This window comes from Ostrinia furnacalis, unplaced genomic scaffold (assembly GCF_004193835.3).
Source record: "Ostrinia furnacalis isolate ACB-3 unplaced genomic scaffold, ASM419383v2 OfSCF7532, whole genome shotgun sequence".
Taxonomy (NCBI): Eukaryota; Metazoa; Arthropoda; class Insecta; order Lepidoptera; family Crambidae; genus Ostrinia; species Ostrinia furnacalis.
In genome coordinates, this window is record NW_021137771.1 from 202,056 (window position 1) to 222,837 (window position 20,782).

A 20,782-nucleotide genomic window follows, 5' to 3' on the forward strand; every position below is an offset into this window, starting at 1 on the left:
GCTGGCATAGTATAGGTATATTATATTATGTATATTAAAAAAAACATTTCCTAAAAATTGGCAGCTTAGCGTGAAAAAAAATCGGATATTTCTTGCTAACATGCTTCATTTAAAAACTTAATATTACCTATTTTGATTGATAAGTACGAGCTTCCACAAAAACATTATAAACATTAATAAAATTCGAATGTTCCTAATTTTTATACTTCCATAACTTCTACTTCCAATGAAAAAGCATTAAATGACAAACGTCCTTCTAATAAGTTTAAAATTAATGTTTTTATTTGTACAAATCATAATAGAAGAAAACTCAGTTGTATAATGTTCATTGCATTTCTTATTTTATTTCTTGACTCAGTTTTAAATTCAAGTTACCCATATTGCGTAATACTGTAGTTATACTCTCTCAATGTTGTACAATTTATTATTTTATATAACAATCTGCAATCTCACATTTATCTCAATATTTTATTATAAGTTAAGCTAATTTGAAACAAGTACACTATCTTTTTTTGAAGTTGTGGAATTGATCGTTGTGTTGAGGATTGTGAATTATAGATTTATAGATGATATTATTAAAGTATCTTACCTATATTTAATAATATGGTAGCTAAATAATGCTGGATTAATAGAACATGGATAACTACGAGCAAAGCACCTGATATAATATAGATAGGGCTTATTTATAGATACGTTGGTATGATAGAAGTTTATTGTTAAATCTGAAATGATTTGGTATAATATCTAGAATTACTATTTGTTAATGCTGTCCCAGTAACAAGTTTGAAACTGACAATATCACTAAACATAGACAAAATATACATTCCATTAAATGTGTGTAGAATTAATTAACTTTAGATAATATTTTTGGATGTCTGTTATCAGATGATTATCTTTTGTTAACTTTTGCCCCAATAGTTGTTAACGTATGAACAAATCTATAACGAGTATTATTATATTATATACGCGAAAATAACCCTATTTGCTTGTTGTTATCACTTAACAGTTAATGAGTTTCATTATGGATATTGATTAGTATTGGGAGGACAATAATATGTTATGGGAAGTCATTTAGTATGGAAATATCATAATTGCATATTTTATTGATTGGTTAGCAATTTTTGATAAATAAAATTTTCAGATATTATCAACATATCTTAGTAACTAAAATGTAAGTTTAACCTTTGATATTCTAAAACTTTGCAATTTAATTCAAGGCAACTTTACTATAATTCGTTTATTTGCTACCTCCATTCACTTTTGACTTGAAATCAATAATAATCTATCGGTCATTAGATTGGAAAAATAAAACCTAAAATAACGTCAAACGTGGGCAAATCATATAAATAATAATGGCGTTTTGACAGCTTTAAAACCTAGTTAAAATTTTAACATTATTTGAACAATTAAGCTTTTTTATGGATCATTGTTCGTAATTTTTTTCTAGACTCATGGCAACAGATATTTTACCTGAATAATAATATTTTGTATGAATCTCGGAATATATTATGACTAATATGATAGGTAGTTTGTAAAAGTGTACAACATATTTTTGGGATGAATTTTATGAAGCGTGGATGACTGGTTGAATGTGTAAGGAAGTTTTAGGTTTACCTTTTATAATGCTGGTCTCAAAGTAACAGGGATGTTCTGATACGGACTGAACCTTTTAAAAAACTAATTCTATACTTTTATAATAAAGAAAATATTGTATATACGGTATCGTTTATAAATATGTTATATACCTACTAAATCTATAAAGAATATCTGCTTTTTAGTTTTATATTTTATAGATATAATTAGTACAATGTTATGTTGCTGGCATGTAACATTGTATCCTTTAATAATGCTATTTATTATTTTAATTCTCTGAAACTTGTAGTATTCTTGTAATAGTACATAAAACTTGTTGTGTGTAGCTAATGGATATATTTGTATGAAAAAGCAAAGAACAACATCACCATATGCTATAATTTTAACATCACAATGTTATATACAATTACCTATCTTTTAAGTAAAGCATTGAGTATTTTAATGTTTAGTGGATGATATCTTGTTTATTTCTAAATATGCCAATATTATTAGGTAGGCCCGAAATGTTCATATACCTATTTAAAAAGATGGATTGTTTATATTGATGTTGTAGTTTTAAGTAAATATAGAAATAAAGTGGTTAAAAGAAACAATACTTTTCATTCTTAAAAATAAGGGTGTTACATAAATGAAACAATAATATATTGATATGTTAATCAACATTTATTTTAACATTTAAAATTACATAAAAAGAAGGCATTTTGCCTTAAAAGTCTTTGATTATTTATTATGTACCTACAGAATTGATTTCATTTATAGAGTGATCAGTGATAAAGTAGAAGCATAAGTGCAGACGTGCTACCACTGCAGTGTTTGCGAATTCAGCAAAATGCAATTGAGATGAAGTACTATTTTTGCAGTATGGAATGCATTTAATGGTTAATTTTCCGATTTCTCAATGAAATTAGTTCGGATAGCACGTTACATCTCCATGCTAGAAAAAAGACAGTGAAAGACATAAAATAAAAAGTCGATATGTTTGACGTATTCAATGAAATTATGAAACCCTTCCCATTCTTATCATGCATTTTTATAAGATGCAAAACATCTTCATGTTTCACAATAAATTTTACGATGCTCAAAAATTTGCTCAAAGATAATATTTTAGTTACAATAGGGAACACATGTGGATAAATACATGTTTTATGTAGTGACTATAATTTTAGTGATTCATGAACCATCATTGGCAATTTATAATTATGTGAGCAAACGTTTAGAATTTTGGCGGTTCATATAGGCTTTGCCGTTAAATGAAACTACTAATAGAAGAATATTGTCTTCACACGAACTTGCCAAAAACATGACCGCGGCCGAGAGCCGAGGCTCTCGGAGTGCAGTCAGAATAGCCAATGCCGTGGCGAATTTCGATTGTTTGTATCATTGGTCCCAACACTTATAAAGGGGTCATTTTGTAGGCCAATCCTCGAACTCCGCGGCACATCTCTAACCATACTCCATCATAACCTAGCTTTGGTCTACACAGGCCCACTAAAACACCCCTTATCGTTTATTATCACGCCAAAAAGTTAAAACCAGTAGAAATACAGATAGAGTAAATAACTTTTTAACAAGAACTTTAAGATGAAATTCATACATGAGGTTTAGAACGAGTTATGATGATATGATATTACGATAAAAGGATCAATTAACCAGCCGGTTTACTCGACTTTTAGTAGAAATGAGTGTGCTTCAGCGAGATTCCGTGGCTAAATATTGTAGTCGTCTACTTGTGCAGTGGTTCAAACGTTGGTTCAAACACGAGTCGAGTGAACGTACGCGGTGTAAGAGATCTTTATGGAAATTACACTACGTTTAACAATATCTTAATTAACAAAGTGACACCACTCTTAAATTAGTCAAAATTAGGACATAAGATGTATATTATAAAAGTTAATATTAAAATGTAATATTACTAATGAAATCGAAGCGACAGTGAATTGGGCAATATGAGATTAATAACACATATTTGATTAAAAGAACATTAAACACAGATTATTATATTGATTGCATCGTGCACGTATTTCGAAAACTGGGCCGTATCAGAGCGAGAGGGTGGGCCTGGCCCGTGCGTGCGAGTGAGACAGCGTACAATTATCCCGGATCCAGTTTTCGAGTTACACGACAACGAATGCAATCTTTGAATTAAGTACCTTTACAAAACATGTAAACATTCGTTGTACACAAACCTCATAATAAAAATTAGTGATTCGTTCGACCATACACAATAATTTTAAAATACAAATGTTATTTTAATTAATACATTTTTAACTCTATAAAATGAAATACATTCTTGCAGGACTTACTTAATCTACGGTTTCCTTAGCTAACCTGTTTTCTTTTAATATTATTAATTATGCCTTGAGGGTTTGGAGCGAGCTAGGGGTGCCAGAGAGGAGTGAGTGACGTCATGCACACTTCGTGACGCGATTGCCACTTGTCTCAGCTTAACTTACGGCGTATATGTAACAACAATTTAATTTATAAATGCATATTTTACAACTAATATAAATTAGATGTGAGTACTGTACCTATATGTACACGGACATTTAAGTACACAGTAAAAGAAGATAATAATATTTAATAGACTAGATGACAAAATTTCAATTTTTTGTCCGTCAGAACGATAATTAGAAAATATTAGACTCATATTTTTTATTTTCTTTCATAATTAAATAATAACAGTGCTACATCGAGTTGAAATGACGCGTTACGTTACGCTTGAATAGATTTTTTTAATCAAAAGTGACGTCACGCGACATCTCAACTGAATATTTATTACAATCTAGATTAAAACTGTATTTATTGTTGGTTGTAAATGTAACTTGTTGATTGTACTCTGTATGTGTTTTTTGTACAAATAAAATAAATATAAAACTTACTGTAAAATAATTATTCGATTATGAAAAAAAAAATGGTGTCCAAAATTTTTTTATTATCTGTCTGACGGACTAAATAGAATTTCGATTTCATTACCCAGTCATGATCTCTATTGTCGATAAATATTACTGCGGCTAATATTGAAGATAACTAACCTATTAACAACATCAATCGGTTATGGTAAACATCAAATCATTATATTATTTACCTTACAATAAGCAGTGGATTAATATTCCGTCATTTAACTATAACCTAGCATAATATTTATAAAGTGGGTGGCATAAATAATCTTGGTTCTCAGAATTATTATTGTTAGTAAATTGTACAATACGTAGTATTGGAATTCGCGTAAACAATTCTGGTGCGTGTGACGATTGATACCACCCGACACAGACGCTAAAGAACTAACGGACACAACAAACAATACAGTAATAGTTTAATTTTGATAGTGCGGGAGTCTTCGCTCTACCGCACCCTTATTTACAATTATTCTAATAATTTAGTAAATTATAATGCAGTCCGCTTTCTTTATAAAAATACTCAAAAAAAAAGGGAAATCAAAATATCGCCAATTACCCCTACTTTGAATACTGTTATTCGCAATAAGGGATATTGGTAATGTAAGTAACTTAATAATAAAAAAAAATATTGAAGAAATATTGTAACGAATTAAATATTCATCCAACCGAGTGAAATAATTAATAAAAAATGGTCATTCATTTTAGATCAACGTCATCGCGGTGCTTTTAGGGTTCCCGCACGCCTTAGAGAGATATCACCCGGGTGTTGACGTTGCGGTGTGTTGCCGCTGCGGCACTGCTGCGGCGACGCACTGCAAGGTCAACACCCGTGTGGCATCTCCCTTACTCATAAGAGAGGTCCGTACTTTTAAATATTTGTTGCGAAGTGTATGGACACCCTTAGAGCACCATAAAGACGGTTTCCATACTAAACTTGAAAAGAAGCAACAATTAAACTGTAAATTAGCCCGGTGCTGCCAGACTGCAATATATTTAGCTTTAATTATTACTGTATTATTTATTATGTCTAAAACACATTAAACATTAATATTCACAACTAATTGGTTATTGCTTTTTTGAGAATAGCACGTACGTTACAAAATAATTATCAATTAACTTATTAATGTAATACATATAAAGCGGTTTACTGTGTGCCCAGTTATAAAGTACACAAATGCAGGACGTGAAACTATATTCAAAATTATACGAAACAATATTTACAAACCTTGGTAGTTACCTTAAATTCCTACTTTTCTTATACTTACTTATTTTCCTACGGCATACACGTTTATTTACAAAGGGAATTGAAGTAACTGAAAGGTGTAAGAACTCATTCGGGACAGTAAATAAATTATACAATAAACAATATAGAAAGAATATAGTTTCAGTTGTTCACTTTTTTTTTGTGTATAATATGACTGGACACACCCTATTGACAAATTGCAATCTACATCATGGGACAAGTCGTTACATAAGTACGTAGCTTACATGAACTTCCCCTCATTCGCGCCGCTAGCTCAAGATACATCAAAAAGGACACATCAATACGTTAAATACCTTATCTGTTAATCGAAGGAACATCAAGCACCCCATTCATCGAAATATCAAGTTTATAAATAGGCCGGTTGTGATACAGACTGGACGTGAGAAGCAGTCAGTATGTTCGATGTTGTAACACCTGTCACGTTTGCATCTATTTTGTCCCCAATATTTTTCGAATTCTAATGTAATACTTGGTTACGATTTATGCGTTAGATACGTGTTTTCTAATAGGTAAGTAGAACCTATTGCTAAAAAGGTGTAAGGGCTATGACTTAAGTTTGATGCGGTAGATATGTCTTAAGTTTTGTGAATCCACTACTATTGCTGATGTGGATTGGCTGACGCATACGTGACAGTATTACGACTGAGTATTTATTGATTAGTATTAATTAATTACTGTATATTTTTAATGTTTAAGCTACTTAAATCCGAAACAGAATTTTTGAATTAAATTTTGCTCCGGCGATACTTTTATAAATGCAGTTAGAGGACCCTTCAACCGGGTGTTTTAATTTAAAATGGCGTGAAATTAGCCAGCAGTGTATAAACTGTCAAGTGTGTATTTGAAATTGCGTTATATTAATCTAATGACATAAATTTCGTGTAAAGTGCGTAATATATTTTAATTACTAAGTACGGTGTAGTGTTCGGTGAGTTAGTGTTTTCGATGAATTCGGGGCAAGTGTTGGGGAATCACTGGGATCTAATTACTGTGACAACAATTATTACACTGTGACATTTAGTAAACATTCATATACAGTGTGTCCGGGCATGTAGTGATCAAACTTTAAGGGCGTAATCTATGGACAATTTTATNGTCGGTTAAAAATGGCAGCCTGGGGCTGATACTTGCAGCCGGGGGGCCACGTTATTGCGTTGCCTTTATTTGTTTGTTGCATAATTTCTAATGAACTACATATTTCTTTTTATATTATAGCACTAGCTTTCCGCCGGCGGCTTCGCGCGCATGGACTACATATTTTACGGAACCCTATTTTTTTCCAAAATTTAATTTAGCCTATGTTACTCGTGGATAATGTAGCTCTAGAATCGTGAAAGAATTTTTAAAAACGGTCCAAAAGTTTTTGGGCCTATTCATTACAACCAAACAAACAAACAAGCAAAGTTTTCCTCTTTATAATATTAGTGTAGATTATAAATTTCTTTCTTTATAATAGCGTTATTTTGATTCACGGATTAGCTGATCGAGACGAGCTATTACCAGGCCTGTTCTTCTCCGCGAGCTTGCATCGAAAACAAAACACGCGCGACTACAGTCTAATTTTATAGAAATCAGCAGAAATGTCATCAAACATGGCCAACTGACATAAAAATATTTTTAGTCTGTGAACTAGTGATGCGACAAAACCTCTCGTTAATCGCGAAGTGAAATTATTGTAGTACTTGCGTATCATCGCCGGGTGAAAGTCAAAATACTAAAAATATGCAACAAAGTCGCAACATTGAATGTGAACTGATTATGAAATTTTCGAGAACAGGAAACAAACTGTATGCACAGATGTAATAAAAAAACACACTGAGGACAGTAAAACAATCAATGATATCCGTAAAGTTATTAAACTTCAAATAGTTGCAAAACGTTCTGTTTGACAGTGTTGCTAACTTGCTACTAGTGATAGTGACATCTCGCTCGCTCAGTCCTTTGTTGCTCTATTCCGCTAGGGAGATAATAAGCCTGGTCTGCGAGCACATAGAATTTNTGTAAATATGCGAGAAATGGGTCAAGCCCCAAATTTAAAGTATTTTCACCGATAAAATTGTCCATAGATTACGCCCTTAAAGTTTGATCACTACATGCCCGGACACACTGTATAGTGTATAATGTACCCTTAACTATTACGTTATGTGGCCACAAGGCTTGATGAAGACTAGAGTAGTTAGTTACACGAGTAATTCGGCTTGTCACCTTACTAGGCTAGGCCGCGCGGCGCGTCCGTAAATACAGATATTAAAGAATAAATCACCTCCGAATAAAATTGGCCCTTCTTTGCGGTGCGACCGCGACGCGATATTAAAATACTCTCTCTCAGCTGGGCTCTAACATCCATATTTGCGGAGGGGCGCCCCGCGGCCTCACGAATGCCTGATCGAAGAAAACAAGAAGCACAGGGGGCCAATAACGCCCAGGAGGCTAACCTCCTCTGAAGTATACAACCTTAACATTTAAAACAGGTTAAAAAAATAGGAGTTAGACTTTGGATATTTTATAGCTCGGAGGCCGCCCGTACGTGAACTTTCTGGGCAATGAGATTCCTCATTCTTCGTTATTTTGGAGTACCTGGTTATTAGTCATTATTTCTGAAATGGTAGACAATATTATATAGGTACGTAAGACGCCAAAGATCTTATTTTAGGAATAAACAATTCGCTTTGCCATTGATATATCTCATTGCAGGGGGGTACGTACGAGCCCCAAAGCGCTGTAAGTGATGTTCAGCATACGCCCAGCCTCCGAACTAGAAGGACTATTCAGATACACGAACAAAATACTCCTTATGTTGTGTGTCGCGTCGTCAGTGTTTTGTTTGAGGATATCGGGCGACGGAATACTCGTATTTGTTCGTGTAAGAGACTAGCGTCTAGGGTAGGGGTTTGCCACAAAGGCCGTGAGTGGAAGATCGTGGGAGCGCTAGGCGAAGGGCGCTGGGGATAGCGTGAAGGAGTACGCGTGTAGAAGCCTCTGACAACATTACTATGAAACAACCTGCATACACGAACATCGTAATAATTAGACCTATAAACCATGTAATTTATAAATCCGATTCATAATTAGCTTTGCGAACGTGTAAGTTTAGGTACCCATACGCAATGCTGACAGCGACACCCAACGACAAGAGAACATATTTCTGAATGGCCAATGACATTGTATGGCACATTATATTTACACGATAGAAAGAGCCACTCAAAAATATGTTCCCTCCTTATTTTAATATATCAATACCCGGTAAAATACCGATAATATTGACATCTATCTACGTAATACACAGTGTATGTTACACAATATTCCATTAAATAGTAGCGGCGCTGTGAGCTTGCTGACACAACCCCGAGGTTGTTCAGAAAGCGGACAGAGCATAGCAAAGCACTAATCGTACAGCTAATCTATCTAATCCTTACATTAATACCTAATTACCTACTTACTACACTGAATACTGATTTTATTATAGCGGTATTTATGCTATCCAGTCTGTACGAATTGCCCGAGTGAGCAACAACATTAATACAGATTTTACGCATTGTTATCAAAGGTACAGCTACTTTAGGTGCTATTTATTTGTAATGTACTTGTTTTAATAGTGTGTATGATTAATCACATTATAAAGTGGAGAGTAATTTGAGAATAGTGCGTAAAATGTACAGTCGCGGAATGAAAAGGTTCGTCACCTTAGTGTCGGTTTTCGCTTGCACTAGGTACTGTAAGAGTCAAACCTGCCAACATAACAGTGCAAGAAACAGTGCTGCTAACATTTAAATAACTATGACGTTTGCTAACGAATAAGGTTTTGCTTGTTTATTTTTCTATCCCATCAGTGCAATGCAATGATGACATTGACAATAGTTCTTTTTATTTAATAGAAATAATAATGGCAGGTTGAACCAACAAGAAGGTTTTAGTTTATCAATCATAATAATCTTCTTGACAAAATAAATCGTCAAACAACTTTGATCTGAATAATTTTGAACTTTACTGAGGAACAGTTAAATATTATTTTCTCTAACTCGAGATTATTCTGTAACATAGTTTCAAAAGGTAATATGTGCTCGCGATTCGTTGAAGGAATCAATTTGAAAACTGACGAACCTTTTCATTCCGTGACTGTACNCTAATTCGTACCAATACCATCAAATATCTGGGCATCATGATCGATGAACACTTGAATTGGGAATCACATCTGTCACTTATTACCGGACGTATTAGAAAGTTAATGTTTGTATTTAAAAACCTTAGAACTGTAGCTGATTTCCCTCTCCTGATTAAAATCTATAAAGCGCTAGGTGAATCTGTCTTGTGTTATTGTATCTGCATTTGGGGAGGATCTGCTCAAGTACACTTTCTCCAGCTTGAAAGAGCTCAAAGGGCAGTATTAAAAGTTCTCATGTCCCTGCCAATTCGACACCCCACAACGTTGCTCTATGAGAAAGTAAAACAACTAAATGTACGAAAACTTTTCATTTATCAAACCATACGTAGATTCCATAGTAATTCTGTTTTAATCACCCCTGATCCCGGCACTAGACTAAACCGCTGTAATGTACCATTCTTCAAAACCCAGTTTGCACAAAGATCCTACAAATTTCTAGCTCCCAGATTGTACAATATGTTACAAAATAAACTGAATCTCAGAACGTTTACAAGCAGACAAATTAAAGAGCCATTATTTAAACACCTATTAGCATTAAATGAAAATGATATTCGTCCCCTACTTACGCCCCTAAAATAAAATTAAATTACGCCCCTAAATAAAATAAAATTTAATTATTTGATCTTCTTGACTTTATCTATTCTTGGTTTCATGTAACTTACGTTACTCTATAAGAATACGAACAAAGTAAGAAACTTCTACACTCCCACACTATCACACACGTTACACCTTACACCTCACACCACCCACCACACAACTCTCACTCACCACACTCCACACGTTTAAATTATGTCTTTTCTAACATAATCAGTAAGAAAATAAACCTTATATTGCATTAATTCTTGTATTGCCATGTTAGTTTAGTTTAGAAGCATTCTTTCTATTGTGTTATTTTCGGTTTAAGAGGTGGAGACCTGGTGTCTTGTATTACAGGTTGTCTCAACCCATATCAAGCACCAGTCTTCACAATAAGTAATATTGTTTAAAAAATGCGTTTTATTGTTAGTACATGTAATTGGAAACTTACTTGTGAAGAAAATTAATAAAGATTTAAAGATTTAACTACGGGAAAACAGTACGATCCAAATGCTTGGCACTTATTGCTCTCGATGCATCCTACAACTAGAGTGGGCACTGGGATGTGAGTAAAGAAAATATCATCACGTATTAAGTATAAATCATATAACTTATCATAATCGAAGGTTAGTGGCAGTCCCCGTTTGTTCCGCATGTCTGGCAGTACAGATACTTGTTACGGGGACTCAAATTGCAACTAATTCGAAATAATCTTAATATGGAAGACATGGTAAAGCGGCTAACCGCAGGAGACTAACGTCACACTATAGTCACAAAAAGGCTTGTCTCAGGTCTACTGAAATTAAAACTGTACATGCAGCGTTGCCTGAGAAATAAAAATAATTTGCCAATTAGCTTAGCCTAGGCTTAACTAATCAATTTGACCCCTCCCGTGTGGGTGGGGGCTTTTCAATTCGTGCACACACAAGGATAGGTAGCGTCATGTGCACACGATTTAAAAAGACTTGGTGTGAGTTTAGTGTGAAGTTGGTCCAAATGAATAAATTGAACGAAAATATAAAGTTTGCCAATTGAAAAATAATCTATTTAACGAAAAGAATTTTTCCCACCCCTTCCCCTCCACTGCAAACTCCGTCGTGCCCGTGCGAAGTTTCCAGTGGTAACGGTAAAAAACATGCGCCATACAAAATACCGATGTGTTGATCTCGTATAGAGATGTACCGTCCCTGAAACATGCCATAGGTCGGCAATATTCCCGGTAGCGCGTCTCAATAGCGTCAACTTCCAGGTCATTGGACAGAACACAATAAAATCATAATAATAAAGCTGCTCTAAAATAGAAACACTGCAACTGATTCCATTCTATGAAGAGATCATTTGCAGTGGTTTTTAGAGCAACCTTGATAGTGGTTTTATAGTTCTGTCTAATGACTGGAATATTTTTGGGAATATTGCCGACCTGGGGAATATATTCCGGAGGCATTCTCGGACCTCGAAGTAAAGAAATACAATAATGCATTTTCTGTGAGGTACCAGACAACGGATTTTTGCTAGAACATCTTCTAGACGCGAGCCAATCTAGGAGATCTTTTTCAGCTTCGACTAGGAATCGAACGTGGGACCCACTGCGATCAAGTCGAATGACGATATCTGCCACACCATTGGGTCCTCCACGTCAGAATTTATTTAAACATAATTGTAAATTAATGGGTGACTAACGGCGATGTAGCGTGTTGTTAATATTGTCTTCACCATTAAAATAGTCAATACACTGCAGGGCACAGGCCCCTACCCTCCAATCCGATTCAGTCAAATCAGCAATGATGAAATGACGATTGGCAGAAATGTGTAGGTACCTTTTGTGGTGCATATATCACTAAAGGGCACTTCTTAGTGCGGTTCGAAAATATCGGTATCAAAGTAGACGAGCTGAGGAGTTGTTTGGCCATTTTACACCACACGACGTCAAAACGTGGTTTGTTGAAGCTTTGTTATTTGAGACAATTGACTAATTTTATTGTGAGATGTTAAATCGCCTTTATTTGTCACCCAACCAAAATACGAGTACATGCTTCCATATTAAGATCGTTAATTTATTGACTGAATGTAAATAACTTAAAGAAAGGGCATCGAGAGTATAGTCAAGTAAAAAGGTGAAGTAAATAAATAAATTATAAAGCATTACTTAAGATTTGAAATTACAATTTCGATCCATAGTAAAAGTTGTGGTATATCAGCAAGAACTGCAGTCATGTAGTTCTTTATGATTTCTTGTATAATTATCATGTAGTTAATACGCCCTGTATAGATGGTGGTATGCGTAATAGAATAACTGCGGGATACCAGAAATGAATAGCAGCGAATGCATTATTTTCTGCAAATGCCATGGAAAGTGTTGGGAAGTATCCAGCGTACAGTGAAAAGTCGCAAGTAGGTTATTCGACTACATAAGGTGCTAAAGTAGTCTTTTGCTTGATGATGTACTAGAAGAAAATGAATTCCTGTATATTTATGTCTTTTCAGTACTGTACTTAAAAGACAGAAAGATAGTTGGCTTATGGTTTGTACCCACCACTTTTTATTACGCTAATATGGATTATGCTATCATTGTGCAATAACTGTAAAACTACTGTAATGTGATTTAAATGTAGAAATAATGCTACAATATTATAAAGAATAAACCTACCTTCTACTCGCACTGTCAATGTTTTAGTTTGCAAAATATAACCGCAAGCATTGCGTCAGTTTGCAAGTAATTCTAATTGTGCTTTTACCTAAGTGATAAATATTGTGTGATTTTTTTGTGATTAAAATTGGGTGCCTTAATTCTATGGTTAATATATTATTCGCGTATGCCACTAGTGTAGACAATTGAATTTATCATATTAAGTATGTATTTTATTCTTATTCTATTGTATAGTTATGTATTATGTGTACGCGTTAATCATCTATTTCTTTAGTGACTATGAGAACCTCCTTCTTTTGTTGAAGTCGGTTAAAAACTAGTTTTGTACGGAATTGCGCGCGCGCACGGCGTGGTGGATACATTCGAGGTGGCATCCAGTTGTATTTGGTGACCTACGTTTTGTCTCTTTTCGTGTCAAACCAATCATGATTTGTCAGTCAGAATATTATTTTTAAGTCATGATCAAGTAGATATCCTATTAAGGATGTGGATGATAGCTGGAAATTTACTCTGATAGCTCTCGTAGAGGTCTCGACTGGTATATAAGGCATTTGATTACTGTCAAAATGTCCCAAGGTCTTAAATACAGAATCACGTTAGATGTGATGAAAGTACGACCTATTATGTAGGTATATTGATTGGTACTGAACTGGTACTGAGTTCTGAATAGCACTTCTGTCAACGTTTACGAACTGTCATTAAATCCTATCCATCATCTTTAGCGTGGTTATGACCATAATACTGCTTGATGGTAGTTCCTATTTCTTATTTATAACAATGCACGATGTTGCTCATCTTCTGAAAAATCTTGGCTTAAATAATTTACGTGTTGAAGACTTTCCTCAATAATATTTCGACCAAGATCACTATCCGCACTTTAGCTCGCTAAAACATTGCATATTCAGTTCGCTAGCACCCTAGAGCAGGCAGTATTTCCAATCTGTTGTATATTTACATAATACTTGTATGCAGTTCACATTCGCCATTTTTCTTTCGAATGATCTTTTTTTTAAACTTCGACTGATTTAAGTGTCGTAATTCGAAGTGTAAAAATGACGCAAGTGAATTGTTAAATTGTCGTTATAGCCAAGGATCACGAGGTAATGTTTTATACGACAAATAAAACTGCAAAAACATACACACAACCAGACACACTTTAAAATAAATTGATATTTCCTTTAAAATATTAAATGTGATACAACTGTCACATCGAAGTCAATTTTAAATAATTTTAAAGGTACTTGACACCAAAGATTACAAAATACTAAATACAAGCTTGTTAGGTGCTTGCCACCACAGTGCTCTGATATTCTTTTGAACAGTTGCCAAAACACAATTTTTTGCAATTTTCATCAATGTCTAATTTTTGAGTGTTTTCTGTGCATCTTAATAAGTTTAATCATTATATTCCAAATCCAGTTTTCAATAACAAGAAAAATGTAGGTAATCTCTGCATTATAAAACTAAAAAACTATACTACGAGTGGTGTCAACTACCTTGAATACATAAACGAACTTATAACAAAATGGAATTACTTAACATTAAATGAATGATACACTAAAATGGGCATACAAAAGTATTACAATAAATAATTATATTCTAACGTGATCGTGTACCTTTAGCGGTTTGCGGGTGGTTTGTACCCGTGGGTCATGCGGTCTAGGAAGCGATGGAGGTCGTGGAAGCGGGGCCGCTGGGAGGGTTCGCGACGCCAGCACTCGTGCATGAGGTCGTAGAGCTCCCGGCGGCAGCGCGGAGGCGGCGCCGCCGGCACCCGGGCGCCGCGGCCGCCGCAGCGCCACTCGCTGGCGTTGGTCACCACCTGGGTGATACACACGCTGTTACAACATCTTCATAGTAGTCTATGGCTAAGAACTCATGGCGCGATTTTCACCCGCGCCCGCGGAGGTTGCGGGCCTGCAGCTTCTGTAGAATGCAGATAATGTAAAAACTAATGCACAACTCACGACGCGGTTTTCACCCGCAGCGGGCGCGGGCGACCATTTTGTACAGTGAGTTCTTAGAATAACCGCGCAAATAACCACTCCCGTAACTTTTGAAATAAAACCGCAATTCCACAACCGCCGCGCGGGCGCTGGTGAAAATCGCGCCGTGAGTTCTTAGCCTATCACTCGCTGTTTCGGTGCAACAAAGACACGTAAACTCATTTTATAATTTTACAGGAAACTACTTTTGAGATTATTTTTAAATTTTATAAAGCCATAACCCTCTATAGTATGTTTGAAATTGAAATGATATTCTTTATTAATTGTTGCCACAAAGGCACTAGCGCCATCTAGTATAAATTTGAGGTATATCGACGGCTGTCCTTCTTTCCCCGAATATAGTTGTGTCTTTGTTGCACCGAAGTAGCGCACTGTTGAAGGTTTCCAAAGGCGATAATACCTAAACGGTGACAGAATCGGACTGCCGATTCGACTTAGATTGGTAGTTTGATCCCCGTCGAACTCTGAAGCTAGGTTATACTTGTAACTTCTGCGCTACAAATAAGNTAGCCGTTTACCTTAGATCGAAAATATGCTCTAGTAGCCCACTGAAAATTTGTGTCTTGGCCGTTACACTGTCAAGATGTTAACTGAGTGGGTGACCTGTGTATGTCTTTTTGTCTGAGTTTGTTGTCAAAATAAACTTATTATCTTTCTTTCTTTCTTTTCTAGTAGCCGTCGTTTAACCTTAAGAAGCGTAATCTTTAGTCCAGGCGAATCGCTCACGTCGAGCTTGCTGGAGGCGCTGGAGCCCTCTTCGAGAGCCGTTTAGTCAGTATGTGAGTACAGACAGAAGGTACATAATTATGCCCCTTACTCCAATTTTCTATTTATCTTCACTCTAATTTTCTATCTTACTTTAGCGCAAAGGGATTTGTCAAGAAAAAATATAACTCGCGCCCCAATGGCGCCCATCGGGTGACGCTACGGAACGGTCTACGAATGTGCTACGAGAGTCTACGAGATTTGCTACGAACTACGAGCACCGATGCTACGCTAACTCATCACTTTGCAGGAGAATCGGATTGTCATTGGATATTTTAAGGGTTGTGGTAAAACTTACCTGGTCATCGTTCATTTCCTCAAATGGCTTGTCCAGGCAATAGGTGAGAACCTCCCAAACGGTCACGCCGAATGACCATACATCACTTGCTGGGGAGTACATTCCCTAGAAACAAAAAAAGGGAGTAAGTTGCTCGGGTTCGGTATTAGAAAAACAAATTCAATGCGCTCCTACCTATATTCCAACTCTAATAGCTCTCTAAAATAACGCACTGTGAGGATAATTATGCTCTTTATGCCGATGAAATTCCAAGTGTCATTTGGGACAAGTTAGGTACTTTACTACTGGGTTGTATCCGTCGGCCGTTTGGTGTAGTGGTTCAGAACGGACTACTATGCCGAGAGGTCCCGGGTTCGATTCCCGGCCGGGCAGAAATTGAAATGATGAATTTTAATTTCTGTGACGGGTCTGGGTGTTACTATGTATAATATTTATGTATTTACAAAAAAAAGTATATAAGTAGTATATCCGTTAAGCTAGCACCCATAACACAAGCATTAAGTTGCTTACTTTGGGGCTAGCTGGCGCTGTGTGAAATTGTCCAAAGATTTTTTATTATTTATTATTATTATCTGTAGTATTGTAGTATGATAATTATCTTAATATTTTAAGTGTCACTTACCAACAGTAAGCTTTCCCAGGCCATCCAACGGAGGGGGAGCCGGGTGCCGTCAGCCATGACGTGGTAGTCGCTTACAAACTCCTCACAGAACATGGCGTAGTCCGACACTTTAACGTTGAGATCTTCACTGACGGTGACGTTTCTGGAATATGCAAGTTATGTTTAAACAAAAAGTTATATTTAAACTAAAAAAGTACCTACATATAGTGAAGCGCCGGAAAATGGACAATGTTGTTTCCTTGTCCGGTATTTCAGTTTTTCGTTGTAGTTGATAAAATAACGATAGAAAATCAGCTCTATTAAGTATTTATCAGTTTTGGCAGCTCCTATTGGCTGTAACTTCCCTATTTGTTTATACTGGTGGACAGTGGTTGACTGACTGACCTTTATAATATCTCAATCATGAAAATGCTGGCGTGTAAAATGGCAATGCCAGATTTTGTATGGAAAGTGGCGTCTTTTTTTTTTCGCGCGGCCATCGACCAAACTTTGTTTTTTTATTACAATTGCAATTGTTGCAATTTCTTACAAAACTTTGCGCGCAAAAAGCAAATCTAGTATGAAAATCATCAAACTTCTAATGCTCGTAACTGAGTTTAGAGGTATACATGCCATAGTAAGTTTGGTTTATTACACTATTTTGTANAGTATGAAAATCATCAAACTTCTAATGCTCGTAACTGAGTTTAGAGGTATACATGCCATAGTAAGTTTGGTTTATTACACTATTTTGTAATCAAAAAACAAAGTTTGGTCGATGGCCGCGCGAAAAAAAAAAGACGCCAATTTCCGGCATTGTCTTTTACTCACCGGGCCGCGAGATCCCGGTGTACTAACTCGAATGACTCCAGATACTTCATGCCTGCTGCTATCTGACAGCATATGTGAATCAAACTGGAATAACTGAAAAGATGAACACAAAATTAATGTTATCGACCCGGAAATTCTGCAGTGGAGCCTCGCCTCAATTTTACAAATATTTCAGGATACGACTGCTCCTGGTAGAGACGTAAGAATCCATTTTGTGAATATGTTCTTCAGATTTTTACTGTAAGAGCAAGGTTTTCATCTTGATACAGGACGTACGCCTGCCGTGGTTACAGTACCTATCGACTTTATCATTTCAATGCAATAGCGCATACGAGGAATTTCAATTTCCGTTAGGCGGGGACCGAGAACGTTAAATTGGTATTTGTTCGACTATTCAAGTTGGTAAGATAAGATTACGATGCATCAAAAATTTATTGTTGACTGGTATTGTGGAGATTGAATGCAGATCAACATAATGTTATTTAGTTCATTGAAAGATAATTATTTAATTAGACAGTATAGTTATCTTCGCTGTTTCAGCTTGCTGATCCGTCGGACAAACAGGTAAACGGACGATATCAGGTAAAAATGCTGCCTAGTAGCAGTTTTTTTTTAATATTTCCTTTCGGATTAATTTTATGAAAATACATTTAGAGAAACTAAAACTAGAGAAAATTTCCTATTTTACGTATTATAATTTTTTTTTGGAAAATCAATAGCTTTGTCGTGGGAGCGCCGCAAGAGGTGATTGTGTTTCAGGTACTTACTTCAATTTCCTGTCCTGTCTCAATATCGTAGGCAGTGGTACGGCATTGCCGCGGTCTAGAGCTGCGCATGGGGGCTCTAGCAGGCTCAAACCTAGAACTCTGGCGAGTTGTGGGTGCTTCAGGCCTGCGCCCCATGTAGCTTCCCGGGCAAACGCCGCCCTGGAACAACCGCAGCGACTTATAGCTATACAACTAACGCTACTGTAGTCAGGAATGATTCGGGGATGTGTCCCAGATAAGAGGGCCGGATACGGTTACCGATTTTTTTTTGATTCAGATATCCGAAAGTTTCGGTTACGGTTACGGATATGTGCTTTAGAATGCAATTTGCAATAGTTGGACAACACGGTTCAATCATGGCCGCACACTTTACATCGAATAAAAAGTAATAAAAAAAATTAAATTGATACTAGATGGCATTATAAAGGTAAATCAGGCTGTTATGCCTTTACATATAATGCTATACATAAACAATTTAAACTATCTACATCCGAAACTTTTGAATCGGTTACGGATACGGTTTCGGATATTCTTTTATTTCGAATATCCGAAAGTTTCGGTTCTTCTTCTCAGTCGGTATGTTACGGCTAAAGATAGGTATGAACATAAACTTAAGATTAGCCGGCTAAACTTAAGTTTATCTTCGAGAAGCAGCTAAAGTTCGATAACATGTTAGTTTGCGTCGTGATATTCCATCTTTAGCCGGCTAATGTACACATTAGCCAAAACGAAACGGCTAAAATTGTATTCGATGGGCGCGCCAGGCCGGCGGAGGGCTTGAGGGGGCGGTGGGGAGGCAACGAATAGCTCCATATTATTTAACAATTGTGATTAGATATTGTTTTAAGTAATTAACATTGAAGAAGTTTTATTTTGTTTTATTTTGTAATTTTAAATACGTACCTACAAAAGATTCTGTAATGACCAAAATGGTTCCTTATTATTTTATTTTAATGATAGGTACCTAGATATTGTTTCAAGTAATTAATATTTTGTTAAAGTTTTCGTGTCCAAATAGTAAATAATATTACATTGTTTCCTTTTCCATTTCCTTCTACATTTTTAGCCAAGGGCATGCGGTTACACTTAAGTTTAGCCGGCTAAAGATAGAAGAAACTAACATTAACACCTCGTCGAAGATAAACTTAAGTTTAGCCGGCTAATCTTAAGTTTATGTTCGCACCTATCTTTAGCCGTAACAGGTACACTTGTCAGAGTGGTCGTGGTCATTATTGTGAATCACGATTCAGAGTGATGTTCTTCGTAATACGGCGCCGTTCCTCGCGAACTGCAGCTTTCCGGGTACTTTCGCTAACCGAGCACTTAGTTGCGGCCTTGATCTGGTCCGTCCATCTCATTGGTGATCTACCACGTGGTCTGGTGCTCAATTGCCGAGTTCGCTCACGTCTCTTCAGTCCTCAATTATATTGAACTCTAAGAACGAAATTAGCAACACTCACTTGACGTCGTTATGGCACCCGCGCCACAGGGTCTTGACAACAACAAGGCGGCGTTGTCCTCCGTTCGGGGATTCCTCGTCGCTCAGCTCTTCGATACCATCCGTCTCGCAAATTTGGAGCTGGGGACAAAAATACATCTATCAAAAAACTATCGTGATAAAATATGAGCACTAACTAGGGCTACGTATATGATTCCATTATAACAATAACGAGAACAATCTTCAAAGCATGAGTGAATTGCAATCTAGGGAAGTTTGCTGCACCATAGGTAGATCGCATAGCTGCATCCGCTGAGATGCATTGGAATTAGATAGCAAGCTCATATAACGAAAAAAAAAAAACTATCACCTATACGAGTAGGTACCTATCCAAGTAAAGAAATATCGCAAATATCTTCATAAATCAAATCTAATATTGGGAATTGGTTAGTAGACAAGACCTTAGCGGAAAACTGTCCAACCTATTGACTACTCGACCGCTGAACCGTTTAACGATCTCCATGCAAAGCGTTTAAAAAATAGATAAAAAGGATGTTCGGAACTCCATCTTTATTCGTCGGCACGTGGGAAGTTCCAGGGAAATAGTTCTTAAGCACGTAATATAGTGAGGGAGGGTAGAGAATTTCCTGTATATTTTGCAAAAGCCTACTTTGGCCCAGTTTCTGAGTTTACCGACCGTGGAAAATGGTTTCGCGCGTAGCGGATTTGCAGGCCTTGAGAAAAAGCCTACTTCAGCTTAGAACTGAGGTGCGCTTAGAAATCGAACCGCTCCAGTGTGAATATTTTGATACATGCTCTGGATTTATACAAGTACTTTTAGGCTGGCAGGCGGTTGATGTTTTTTTATCAATCAGTTAAAAGTGCGAATCAAATAGTTGTGTGAGTGTGTGTGGACAAAACTGGGGCGTTGAATTAG

General features: G+C 36.2%; 1 protein-coding gene across 1 annotated transcript in view; it reads right to left on the reverse strand.

The window, feature by feature from the left end:
* Nucleotides 1–14,757: 14,757 nt before the first annotated feature.
* The window catches only part of LOC114365023 (discoidin domain-containing receptor 2), a 105,482-nt gene continuing 99,457 nt past the window's right edge, over nucleotides 14,758–20,782 (reverse strand). Inside the window, exons 12-17 of the mRNA XM_028321444.1 lie at nucleotides 19,868–19,986; nucleotides 18,408–18,566; nucleotides 17,641–17,733; nucleotides 16,831–16,972; nucleotides 16,209–16,313; nucleotides 14,758–14,961 (exon numbers count right to left, since the gene is read on the reverse strand). Coding sequence (XP_028177245.1) covers nucleotides 14,758–14,961; nucleotides 16,209–16,313; nucleotides 16,831–16,972; nucleotides 17,641–17,733; nucleotides 18,408–18,566; nucleotides 19,868–19,986 — 822 coding nt within the window. The remainder of the gene's footprint in view (nucleotides 14,962–16,208; nucleotides 16,314–16,830; nucleotides 16,973–17,640; nucleotides 17,734–18,407; nucleotides 18,567–19,867; nucleotides 19,987–20,782) is intronic.